The sequence below is a fragment of the Cuculus canorus genome, chromosome 2, assembly GCF_017976375.1.
Source record: "Cuculus canorus isolate bCucCan1 chromosome 2, bCucCan1.pri, whole genome shotgun sequence".
Classification (NCBI taxonomy): domain Eukaryota; kingdom Metazoa; phylum Chordata; class Aves; order Cuculiformes; family Cuculidae; genus Cuculus; species Cuculus canorus.
Genome location: NC_071402.1, coordinates 118,881,480 through 118,892,954, shown reverse-complemented (window position 1 = coordinate 118,892,954; position 11,475 = coordinate 118,881,480). Strand labels below are relative to the sequence as shown.

Genomic DNA, 11,475 nt, shown 5'->3' with positions numbered 1-11,475 from the left:
TAATGTTAGATCAAAAGAAGAAAATGAAAACCACTATTTTTTCAAATCACTGCAAAATGGAAGAATCCAAAAGCCATCACCTTCTACTGACTTGTTCTAGAGCATATTGTTTAATACATGTACTAATACATTATTGTTGTAAAGCACAGCAAAATAACGCTATTATAATGGTATTCTAGATGGGACTTTCAGAAACACCTGATGGAGTTAAGTGCTCGTTAACATTTTAATGATCCATTACCTGGGCACTTGCATAAAATATCAGCACCATTTAGAATTGCTAAAGTGCATTTTTTACTTGCTCTTTTATTATAAAAGCAAAACTGTGCAAACAATGAATGCTATGCTTTAGAGAGCTAAATGGGGATGTTCCGTTCCACTGCTGACAGAAAAGCCAGGAGAATGAAGGTCAGACCCATTTTCTAGCAGTGCTCTGCAGTACGTTTTGCTTACACTTTGCAACTCTCAAAGCTTCTCTTCTCACAGCAAATGTTTTAGCTGACATTTATGCATGTGAAAATCATATAGAATGCGACCTGTCAGTATCCGGATGCACCTATGGCCCAGTGACCCGACTTTTACCCATAGCACTTTTCTGCCGTGCCCTGGTGGTCCACAGGGCCCCTGACCACCTACCTGCCTTCCCTTGGCAGCAGCACAGTGAGGGCTGCAGGGAGGTCTGAATAAATGCTGGGCTGGGCTCCTGCAGCACTCTGAGGATACTCTTTGGCTTGTTGTCCCATGGAACATCTCTCCACCTAGCGCATTCGCTCTTCAGCTCTGCTCCAGCTTGCAAAAGTGCCTTCTGTGTGTACTGCAGAGCTCGTGCTGTGCCTTCACTCTCTAAGAACTGTCATTCATGTGGCAATTAGTACCAAGCAAGAAAATAAGAGCTATCTTGCATTTCTCTCTGGAGCCTGGAGATGAGATGAGCACATTCTTGTGGCAGCGTGCATGTGCACTTGTGACACCAGCGCTACTGTGATGCCTTCTGCCACACGCAGCAGGAAGCGACTCACTGCTAACGGCACAGGCCAGGTGCTTGACTTCTGCATATGGATTGCTCACCTGTCCCTCTGTACTGCAGTGCATATAATGCCGAGTCAATTAAATGTTCCTTTTGTTTTCAAATCATGGACTTTACACCATCAGGTGGCATCACCTACTAAGCTGAGTTAGAACACAGGCAAACCTTAGAGACATCGCAGGTTCGGTTGAGATCACTGCAATATAGCAAGTGCCGTAATTTTTTGGTTCCCTAGTGCATATAAAAATGATGTTTACGCACTGTAGGCTATTAAACACACAACAGCATTATGTCTGAAAAACCAGTGTACATACCTTAATTTAAAAATACTTTCTTGCTAAAACCCACTAACCATTATCTAAGCCTTCAGTGAGTTGTGATCTTTTTGCTGGTGGAGGACCTTCCCTCGATGATGACAGCTGCCAACAGATCAGGGTGATGGTTGCTTAAGGTTGGAGTGGGTGTGGTGATTTCTTAAAATAAGACAATGAAGGTCATGGTATCAACTGCCTCTTCCTTTCACGAAAGACTTCCCTGTAGCATGCGATGCTGTTTGATAGCATTTTATCCACAGCAGAACTTCTTTCAAAATTGGAGTCAATCTTCTCAAACCCTGCCACTGCTTTAACTAATTTTATATAATATTCTAAATCCCCTGTTGCCATTTCAACAATGTTCACAGCATTTCACCAGTAGATTCCATCCCAAGAAATCACTTTCTTTACTCATCCATAAGAAGCAACTCCTCATTTGCTGTACTTTTATCATGAGATTGCAGCAATTCAGTCTCTCTAGCTATGAAAGTTGTAGAGGGCTGCTTTTTCTGACATAAGGCTGCTTTGTCTACATTGAAAACCTGCTGTTTAGCGTAGCCACCTTCATCAATTATCTTTGCTACATCTTCTGGATAAGTTGCTGCTTCACCATGCACTTTTGTGTTATGGAAATGCTTCTTTCCTTAAACCTCATGAACAAACCTCTGCTAGCTCCAAACCTTTCATCTGCAGGTTCCTCACTTCACTCAGCCTTCATAGAGTTGAAGAGAGTTAGGGCCTATCTCTGGATTAGGCTTTTGCTTAAGGGAACGTTGTGGCTGGCTTGATCTTCTATCCAGGCCACTAAAACCTTCTCCATATTGGCAATGAGACTGTTTCGCTTTCTGATGATCCATGTGTTCATCAGAGTAGCACTTTTCATTTGCTTCAAGACCTTTCCCTCTGCGTTCAAAACCTAGCGAATGGCTTAGAGCAAGAGGCTGAGCTTTCAGCCAATTTCAGCTTTCAAAATGCCTTCCTCACTAAGCTTAATCATTTCTAGCTTTTAGTTCAGAGTAAGAGATGTGCAGCTCTTCTTTGCACTTGAACACTGGCAGGTCTGTTTTACCACAAGGTGTTAAGCACAAGAAGCAATCAGTATAAAAGCCCAAACTCTCAAATACTCTGTGAAATCAAGTTTTACTCAACATATTGTTGATCACTACTAATCATTTGTTACCCTTCTTGTTGGAATAAGTTAACAGTAACAGCTTTAAAGGCAGTGCGTCAAATCATTACTACAAGAGAATAAGTACAGTAATAAGAAAGACATATCACCAACTGTCCCACTATCATCATCCAGATCACAGTCGCTGGGGAGCCCCCTTTTTTATTTGCAGCATAGATTTGGAGAGCCTGTCCCTGGAAAACTGGGAGGGCCTATGCAGTGCATCCACTCATAGTCTAGTTCTCCAACACTCACTGTGAGAGGTCCAGCTTTTATATCATTGAATAAACAGATTACATCACCCCAAAAAGGTGGAGTCTCTGGGCCCAGCTGCTTACCACCTCTTTCTCACACTCTGCCCCAAGAATAGCACAGCGCAATTCCACTGATGACAGCAATGTGAGAAGTTACAGATTGAACAGTGCACATAGCAATGCAACACGAATCATCCATAGGTCTTCTGCATTGCTCTAAGCCTGTCGATCAGGCTCTGTCACTTCATTCAGTCCTCTGACCCACGGAGGATTTGTATCCTGAATAATTCATTCATTCACAATCTAAGCATGATATAGTCTAATTGGTTTTAAATACAAATCACCCAAGGGTCACCTATATTGTCTCAGGCCTGTCAATCAGGCCACAGCAGGGCTGTTAATTGACCCGTTTCAGCATTGTTGTGTCTTCAGGAACAGGAAGGCCCAAGAGGGATGGAGACCAGGGATCGGCTGGCTGGTGCAGCAGTCAGGATGCAGGAAACATCAACCGATGAAGCTTGCTGGTTCGTGGCGCCCTAAGGTCCAGTAACGTCCAGGGTTACTGCCCATCAGCTACTGTAAGACATAATAACGATGACAATGTTTGAAATATTGCGAGGATTCCGGGGACACAGCACATGGACACCAAGTGAGCATGTCCTCTTGGAAAACCAGTGCCTAGAGCCTTGCTCGACAGGTCACCAACGAGCCTTCACCCTGCAGAAGCCACAGCAGCCGCACAGTGCAGCATCCCAGGGTGCACCGTCCCAGCTCCCCCTCTCTAAAGGTCTGTCCTGAACACACATCCTCGCCTCCTTCCTGTCCCCATTCCATGTTTGCCCTGGTGTATCCCGAGCACTGCCTTGCCAAGTGGCTCCTCACAACCACGGCCTGGCTTTGCCCCATGGGAGGAAAAACCCCGCACTGCCTTGGGGTGACTTTCACCAATCCTATCACGACAGCGCTCTGCCCTCTCAGGAGTAGGATGTGAGAATTAATGGATAAGTTTTGCTGCAGCTTGTTTGTATGTTTAATTAATTTCATCACATAATTAATCACCATATAATTCATCATCATATAATGATCTCATCACATACATCTGTCTTGTAAGATGTAGCTGGTTTAGGTCAAGCGATAACCTATCCTAGGGCTGCAAGAATTTATTGATATGCTTAGTTGCCTTGTAAGATGCAGCTGTTTCAGGTCAGGAGAGAACCTGGAGGGAGTCTCCAGGCACGGCTGGATAATCCAAAAACAGAACGAACGTTCTTCAACGATTTACACGGTTCTTTGTCTAAAACCAGTCTGAACACCCCCTGCTTTTGTGAGACGGGATGTCTGTTTCAGACGGGCACCCGCGTCAGCGCTGGATGGTGAAGCGAGCACATTACTGCCTTTGCTTCCAAGACTTCGTCCTTTTCCATATTCTACCAGCGAACGAGTGTTTCTCGCAAGAAGGCGCCGAGGAACGGGCCCTCGGCGGGCGCTGCCAACACCCTCCTCGGCTCGGGCACCGCAGCGCCCCCTCCCGCAGCGGGCACGCGCGCCGCCTCTTGCCCGCGCCCCACAGTAGGCGCGTCTCCCCGCTCCCTCCTCCCTCTCTCCCCCCCCCTACCGGGCACGCGCCTGTTAACGGGAACTGCAGCGAGACACGAGAGCCCCGCGCCCCGGCCCCGGCCCTTCGGCGTGTACGCGCACCGCCCCTCCTCACTCCGCCCGCAGCGGGATACGCGAGCCACCCGCCCCTCCCCACGCGCGCCCCTCCCCTCGCGCCTCCGCACCGCCCCCAAAGGGCACGCGCTCCGCCACTGCGCCCCCCCTGCCTCCTCGCAGCTAGCACGCGCGCCGGCCCCCTCCGCTCCCCTTCCCCTCCCCAACCGCAGCGCCCACGCGCACGCGCCCCCCTCGCACCGCCCCCCCAAACGCACCTCCCCTCGCCCGCCCCCGCAGTAGGCACGGGCCCCGCCTCCCTGTGACACCGCCCGTCACGAGGGGCGGGTGGAGCCGTGCGGAGGCCCCGCCCCCCCGCACGCGCAGTGGCCACGCGGAGGAGGCTTCCGGTCGGCGCCGGGCTCGCCCCTCCCTTTCTGCTCGCGGGCGGCCATCATGGTAGGTGCAGGCGGGCGCACCGCGGCCTGGCTCTCCGCCGTCTCCCGCTTCCCCCCCGTGCCTTCCCGCGCCCGGACCGGCCCTGGCGGCGGCGGGGAAAGCCAGGAGGCGGGACGGGGGGCGGGCAGCGTCCCAGGGCCTCCTCCTGGCTCCTTTGAAAGGCCTTCGTCCCGCGAGGGGTGCGCTGAGCCCCGGGGTGTCTGCAGGGCTGTGGGGCGGGTAGGCCTGGCGGCCTCCGCAGGGTCTGCGAGTAATCACACACAGACTCGATGAAACGAGTCCGCGCGGTCTGGCTTCACTGTCAGGCAAGCTCTGTGTAACCTACAAATCGCTTTTCCTTTCGCCAGTTCTTTTCCGCTCATCGTTTTCCCAGTGAGAGCTGCTCAGGTTGCCAGTAGGGATGGAGGAAAAGGGTGTCTGTGAGCTAGGAGCCACGTGAAACCAGCCCCCAGTGCACAGTCTCAGCCCAAGGAAAAGAAAATATCTGAGGTTTTTCAAACCTTTGGTGTTCTTGGGTGCCTTCATATTTTTCTTCTGTTCCTTTTTTTTTTTTTTTAATTTATTCCTCTGTACATCTTACCTTGGTTTCAGCTGGAAGCGTGACCCTTTTGCACTGTGCAGATATGGAGTGTAGAAGTGCCAGGTGCAGAAGTTGTCTGAGCTCCATCAGGAAAGCCTGTCTCGGTCACCTTTGGAGATGAGACAGGGCCAGGCATGACCAGTGTGGTCCCTCCTGGTGCTCTGTGGCCTGTGAGGCTCTGGGTTTCTTCCCAGTGGTTCTGCCCACCTGTAGTCTCCACGTGGGGCCAGGGCTAACAAAAAGCTGCAGGCCTCACCATGAGCCCTTTGCTCACATGAATGGGGTTCTGTGCTGCTTGAAAGCCTGGGAACCCGCTCTAGAGCTTGCGGGAGCCTTGTATCTAGCAGCGGTCTTAGTTGTAGCCCTGCCTAATTCCTGTCAATTCTTACTGCTTCCAGGTGTTCAAACGCTTTGTCGAGATCGGCAGAGTTGCCTTCATCTCCTTTGGGCCACATGCTGGCAAGCTAGTGGCCATTGTGGATGTTATTGACCAAAACAGGGTAAGCTAAGAGTCCTTCACCTTTGTTTTCTCCTTTCTGTTGTAACAGAAGCGTGTGCACCAAGAGCATAATGGATTTTAAAAGGAATATTTCATAAATAAATTTTTCAAGCTGCTGACAGATGGGGTTTTACTGCTGTGGTTGTACTTGAAACTTTCAGTATCAAGCTTTTTCAGCAGCAAGGGGTATATTTCTCTCTCTGCCATCTTTTCTAGGATAAAAATTGGACAATTAGATGCTGGTTGGAGTCTAAAGCTTAGGAATGGAATGACATTAATGTATGTTTAAAGCAGATGTTTGGGCTAAGGGGTTCTTTTTGCTTAATGTTCCTGAAAAAGCAAAAAAAAAAAAAAATTAAGCGTGTTATCTTAGTCCTGCGTGGTTTTTTTTTCCAGCTCATTTGTTTGGGTTTTTTTTCCAGAGACAAAGATGGGCCTTTAAAATTCTTTCTGTAAGGCTTGGGTTGATGTACGCAAGGCTTAGCAATCTCTGCTTTTGGCTGCGTAACGTTTATTTCAATTCTTGACCATTGCTATCAAGATATTGTTCTTACATTATTAGGAAGCTGCTGTCTAAATTGAGTATGATGGGAACACTGCTACAAACCACCCACCTTTGCTTTCCTTTTCTAGGCACTGGTTGATGGCCCCTGCAGTGGTGTCAGGAGGCAGGCTATGCCCTTCAAGTGCATGCAGCTGACTGACTTTGTTCTCAAGTTCCCACACAGGTGAGTTACTTGCATTTTTTTGACCCGTGTAAAAAAAAAAAATAAACATGCGATCACTTGATATGTGGAATTACGTGATCTAATCCATGCTAAATCTAGAAGGTTCATATAACGTTAAGTCAAGGGATTAATGTGTGCGCACAGTAAAAATTGGCAGACCGTGTCGTAGTTGAATACATTCAAGTTTGCCTTATATTGGCTGATAAACTGCTGTTGAGGAGGAAAGGAGATGGCACGCTAACCTAGATTTGCAGACAGTTGTGGTGTGGATGGTGTAGTGGGGAGCAGTTGCAGTAACTACTATGCAGTTTTGCTTTTAAGACTGTTTAGATCACCTTCAGACTTTTAATGACATTCCTTTACAGAACTACACTGGAATTGCAGGAGAGTGAACTCATTCTATTTTCTTCAGCTTAGTAATTCTATAAGTTTCTGTAATTTAGAAAACAATTTGCTACTTTTCTGATTCTGAAGCAGTGCTAGGAATAGTGGATGAGTGCCTCTTGGAGTCTCTTTTTTTCACTCCTAGCAAAGCATTTGCACAATGAAATGTTAATTAGGCCAGAGGGATGCACTTGGCATTGTCTTAAAGTTAAGTGTCTAAGTAATAATAATAGGTAATAATAATAAGCAATAATAATACGGGTCATCTCTTGCATGAAATGCAGTGGACCAGAGTCGCATCAGAGAGATGTTTTCTTAGAAAGGCTGAATATAATTTTGTGACTGTTATAACGCAGTGCTCGTCAGAAGTGCGTGCGACTTGCCTGGGAGAAGGAAAATATAAATGAAAAATGGGCAGCGACAAGATGGGCGAAGAAGATCGAAGCCCGAGAAAAGGTATGGTTTTTCACTGGATGAGTAATACATATTGTGCTGTTTCTGCATATTAAATTAGGTACAATCTAATAAATTGCGTATTTCAAATTGTGGGCTAAGATTAAATATAGACAATGCACATTGCTTCCTATCAGCTTCAGCTGCTTGTGTTTTAACAGGAAAGGTGGTTTTGTTCAATCATTTCTGTAACCACCACCTTTTTTCCTGCACCATCACTTCCCAGCAAAGGTCTTTAATAGTGACCCATTCCAGATGTGTAGCTAAACCTAATTTGGAGATGATCAGAATTATGTGTGGAATGCTTTGAAACACTTGAGTTTTACTGCTTGAATGTCTATGTTACAGCTTCATGACTTATTCTTTTCACACAGAAAGCCAAAATGACCGACTTTGATCGCTACAAGGTTATGAAGGCAAAGAAAATGGTAAGAGTTTGACTGTTGCTTGTTTACAAAGTTAATGTTTATAGCTTTCACTCTGGAGTTGCACAGAGATGTTTATAGCTGGTTTGGGTCATGGAGTGGCACAAGTATCTGAATGTCTGGAATTTTTCATCTTTCTTTGGCTACCACTTTCTCTTCAGTAGCTGATCAAACGAACTGTGTGTCAGTCCTCCCAAGTTACAGCTGACGAAAGAGTTCCTTGTTGATGAAATGAGATATTTTTGATGGGTTCTTGTTTGTATTTCATTCTATAATGAAAATAATTACACATGAAATACAGGGGTGCTGAGGTTACCAGCCAGAATGATGATGCCCACCTGGTATATATAGGTGGAATTTGACATTTTGAACATAATGCATGGTAATTCTTTTTTACTGTATAACATAAATGTAATTGGTTAGCAATAACTGATTATTAATAAGGCAGAATCTGAAAGCTTAGAGTTGAATTTAAGGCGTAATATTTATGAACTGTTGCTGTCTTCATTCTGGTGAATACTAAACATTTTCCTCTCTCACAGAGAAACAGGATCATCAAGCATGAAATGAAGAAGCTCCAGAGAATGGCTTCTAAAAAAGGCAAGAAGCCTGAGAAATCAGGGAAGCCAGAGAAGGCGCAGAAGCCGGAGAAGTCAGGGAAGCCAGAGAAGGCTCAGAAGTTAGAGAAGGCGCCAAAAGCACAGAAGGCACAGAAATAAAATGAACTTCTGGTTGTATATGACTTTGTGTCCATGTTCTGATTATTTGGAATTGATAAATAGTTAAACATCTGATTTAAATTGTAATCACATTCACTTTTGCTTCTGACAAAGAGTTGTTGTCTGTCTTATTTATTAATGTCCAAGTTTTAGGTTCTAGTGTTTCCCTGAAACGTGCAGAAATGTTTTTGTCGTGTTCTGTGAAGCTGACAGCGGAAGTTTGCATACCCGATTATTTGAAGTAGGTCAGATCCTGACATCTCAAGGCAGTCTGCTATTGAAATAGTTCATTGGAATGATCAACATACTTGCACAGTCTTGGGTGTGAAAGATGAGGAGCTATCAATGACACGATTTTTTCTGCATAAATTAAGGCATAAACAGGAAGTGTGTGTTCTGGTTAGAGTATAAGTATGCCACTGTTTGAAATTCTGACAAACTGCTTTTCAAACACTTCGAATTACTTCTTTTTTCTAAAACATTTCTGCTATTCTTTAAGTAGTGCCCTGGAGTGCTTCTGTACTTCAGCTGTCCAGCACCACAGTTGTCCTGTAAGCACAGTTACAATAATAGGTGACAGATAACCAAGGGAGAAATTGGTGACTTTTATTTAAACATGCTTGTGTTTCATAAGGTTTAAGTTAACAGCTTATGTCAAGACTTGAACCTTAAACTATACAGCATGCAATTCCCGATTTTTAATCAAAATGATTAAGTAAAATGGGACATGACCTAAAAATAACCAATCTGAAAGCACGAAGTGCTCACGTTAGTCTTTGTGCTGTAAAATGTTTACATATCTCTGAGTGTCAGTATACATTTTTTAATGTTTTCTCCTGTGTAGTTTGTTGGCAGGGGATATATTTTCTTCAGATTCAATGAAGAAATTGTGCAAGCCTGCAATCTCTAGTAACTGAAAAGCAAATTATTTTTAGTCAAACAAAGTGGAGGAGGGACAATATATATTTTTTTTTAAAAAAAAAGGTAATACCTTTATATTGTCAAATATGTTCTCAAATATATATTAAGTGCTGCCAAGGATGTGCCTTTACAAAGGTGTGCTTTTAAGCCAATTGCCAGAATTAGGCATCTGTGTCCTCAAATGCTCAAAGCTCAATATTTTCTTGACCTATTTATATGTATTTTGAAATTGAGTTCAAGCACATGGTTAATACAAATGGAAACAACAACTAAGGAAAAAAATGCAGAAATTATGCAAATTGGGATTAAAATCAAAGTTCAGGCAGCTGGAGATCTTGACTTTAAATTGAATTTTAAAGCACTTAAGCCAACCTAGTTTGAAACTCACAAGCAATGTGAAAGCTATATTGACTTGGAGGTCCCTTAAGGTGAGTTGTTTCTTAGACTTTGGGTTTTTTTTTTATGCTCTACTGCTAAACTCAGTTGTGTAATATTTCAGAAAAATTTGTACAGGTGCCTATAGAGAAAATCAATGGGTCTTCATGGTGAGCTCCCAAATGCTTTTTCTACATTATTTGGTCATTTTTAAAAGTAATTGATTCCAAGGTTTTAACTAAAGGTATGACTAACAGATAATCTGTTAGAGGCCAGAGGAGAGCCAAGAAGGTGATTGGAGGGCTGGAGCACCTCCCCTGTGAGGACAGGCTGAGAGTTGGGATTGTTCAGCCTGGAGAAGAGGCTCCAGGCAGACCTTGGAGCAGCTTCCGGTACTTAAAGGAGGCCTTCGGGAAACCTGGGAAGAGGCTTTTTAATAGCTATGCAGAGATAGGACAAGGGGTAACAGTTTTAAGCTCAAAGAGGGGAGATTTAGATTGGATATTAGGAAGAAATTTTTTTACTGTGAGAATGGCGAGGCACGGGCACAGGTTGCCCGAGGAAGTTGTGGATGCCTTATCCCTGGAGGTCTTCAAGGCCAGGTTGGATGGGGCTTTGAGCAACCTGATGTAGTGGGAGGTGTCCCTGCCCACAGTGGGGGAGTTGGAACTGGATGATCTTTGAATTCTGTTCCAACCCAAACCATTCTACGACTGCAGCCATTTGTCCAGTGTTCTCATTCCCATCAGTACCACTCAGCAGCTACTGAGACATTGGAAACATTTCCACGATATTAAGTGTGCCATAACCTGCCAAGCTGCCTTGTGGCTGTGGTTTTGCTGAACAGAATCCCTGTGAGGGCACACGACACGGCTAGAGGGAGAGCTGCCAGCCCATGGACCACTTGTGTCTGTCTGTGCGCTGTGCAGTGGAAAGGGATGTGCTCAGGGAGAGAGGTGTAAAAGATCAAGGCACTGTTAGGGCTAGGGAATGTTACGTGCCTTAGAGGAAAACATGGTTTTGTGGCACCATGTCTGTCTTTCTGTGAAAGTACTGTTTTGTTTTACAATTTGGAGGAAAGGGGAGAAGAGAAAGAACGGAATATGCCGGTCTTTGGTAAATGTGCAGTGTCTTTCTGGCAGCACGTTCCATGTGAGCAGTATCCGGTACTCTTTTTAGTGAGTCATTAAACTTCTTTGGAACCTTTTTAAGCTCTATATCGTGTCAGTAGCACACCGTTCTTTCAGACCATTAGTGTTGTGCCTTATGTGCTGATTTGTCCATTCTTTTTTTAAAGCTACAGGGATGCAGAAAACTACAGTACAGTTTTATTTCTGAAGGTTGCCACATGATGGCAACGTTAGCTCTTTAGAAGATTGTTCCTAAGGTTTACCTAAACCTGTCAACTGTGCTGCCTCTTTGCAAGGAACAGAGTGGGTGGCACAAACATTTAGGAACAATGGGGAGGCTTATCTGACTCTTTATTTTGCTTTTATAGCTGACTAAGATGTACTGTGCT

The 11,475-nt window shown here is 45.0% G+C and overlaps 1 protein-coding gene across 1 annotated transcript; it reads left to right on the top strand.

Annotated features, from left to right (window-relative positions):
* Window positions 1-4,721: 4,721 nt before the first annotated feature.
* RPL14 (ribosomal protein L14) lies at window positions 4,722-8,683 on the top strand. Its single transcript, XM_054060336.1, has 6 exons — window positions 4,722-4,872; window positions 5,851-5,952; window positions 6,585-6,679; window positions 7,420-7,519; window positions 7,891-7,944; window positions 8,484-8,683. Exons 1-6 carry the CDS (start codon window positions 4,870-4,872, stop codon window positions 8,658-8,660), a joined length of 531 nt encoding a protein of 176 aa, XP_053916311.1. The 5' UTR covers window positions 4,722-4,869; the 3' UTR covers window positions 8,661-8,683.
* The last annotated feature ends 2,792 nt before the right edge of the window (window positions 8,684-11,475 follow it).

Bases quoted from the DNA above. Each gene is read 5' to 3' on its own strand.
- RPL14 (XM_054060336.1), top strand. The intron at 5,953-6,584 runs GTAAGCTAAGAG...TTCCTTTTCTAG, and splicing joins ATGTTATTGACCAAAACAGG to GCACTGGTTGATGGCCCCTG. The intron at 7,520-7,890 runs GTATGGTTTTTC...CTTTTCACACAG, and splicing joins AGATCGAAGCCCGAGAAAAG to AAAGCCAAAATGACCGACTT.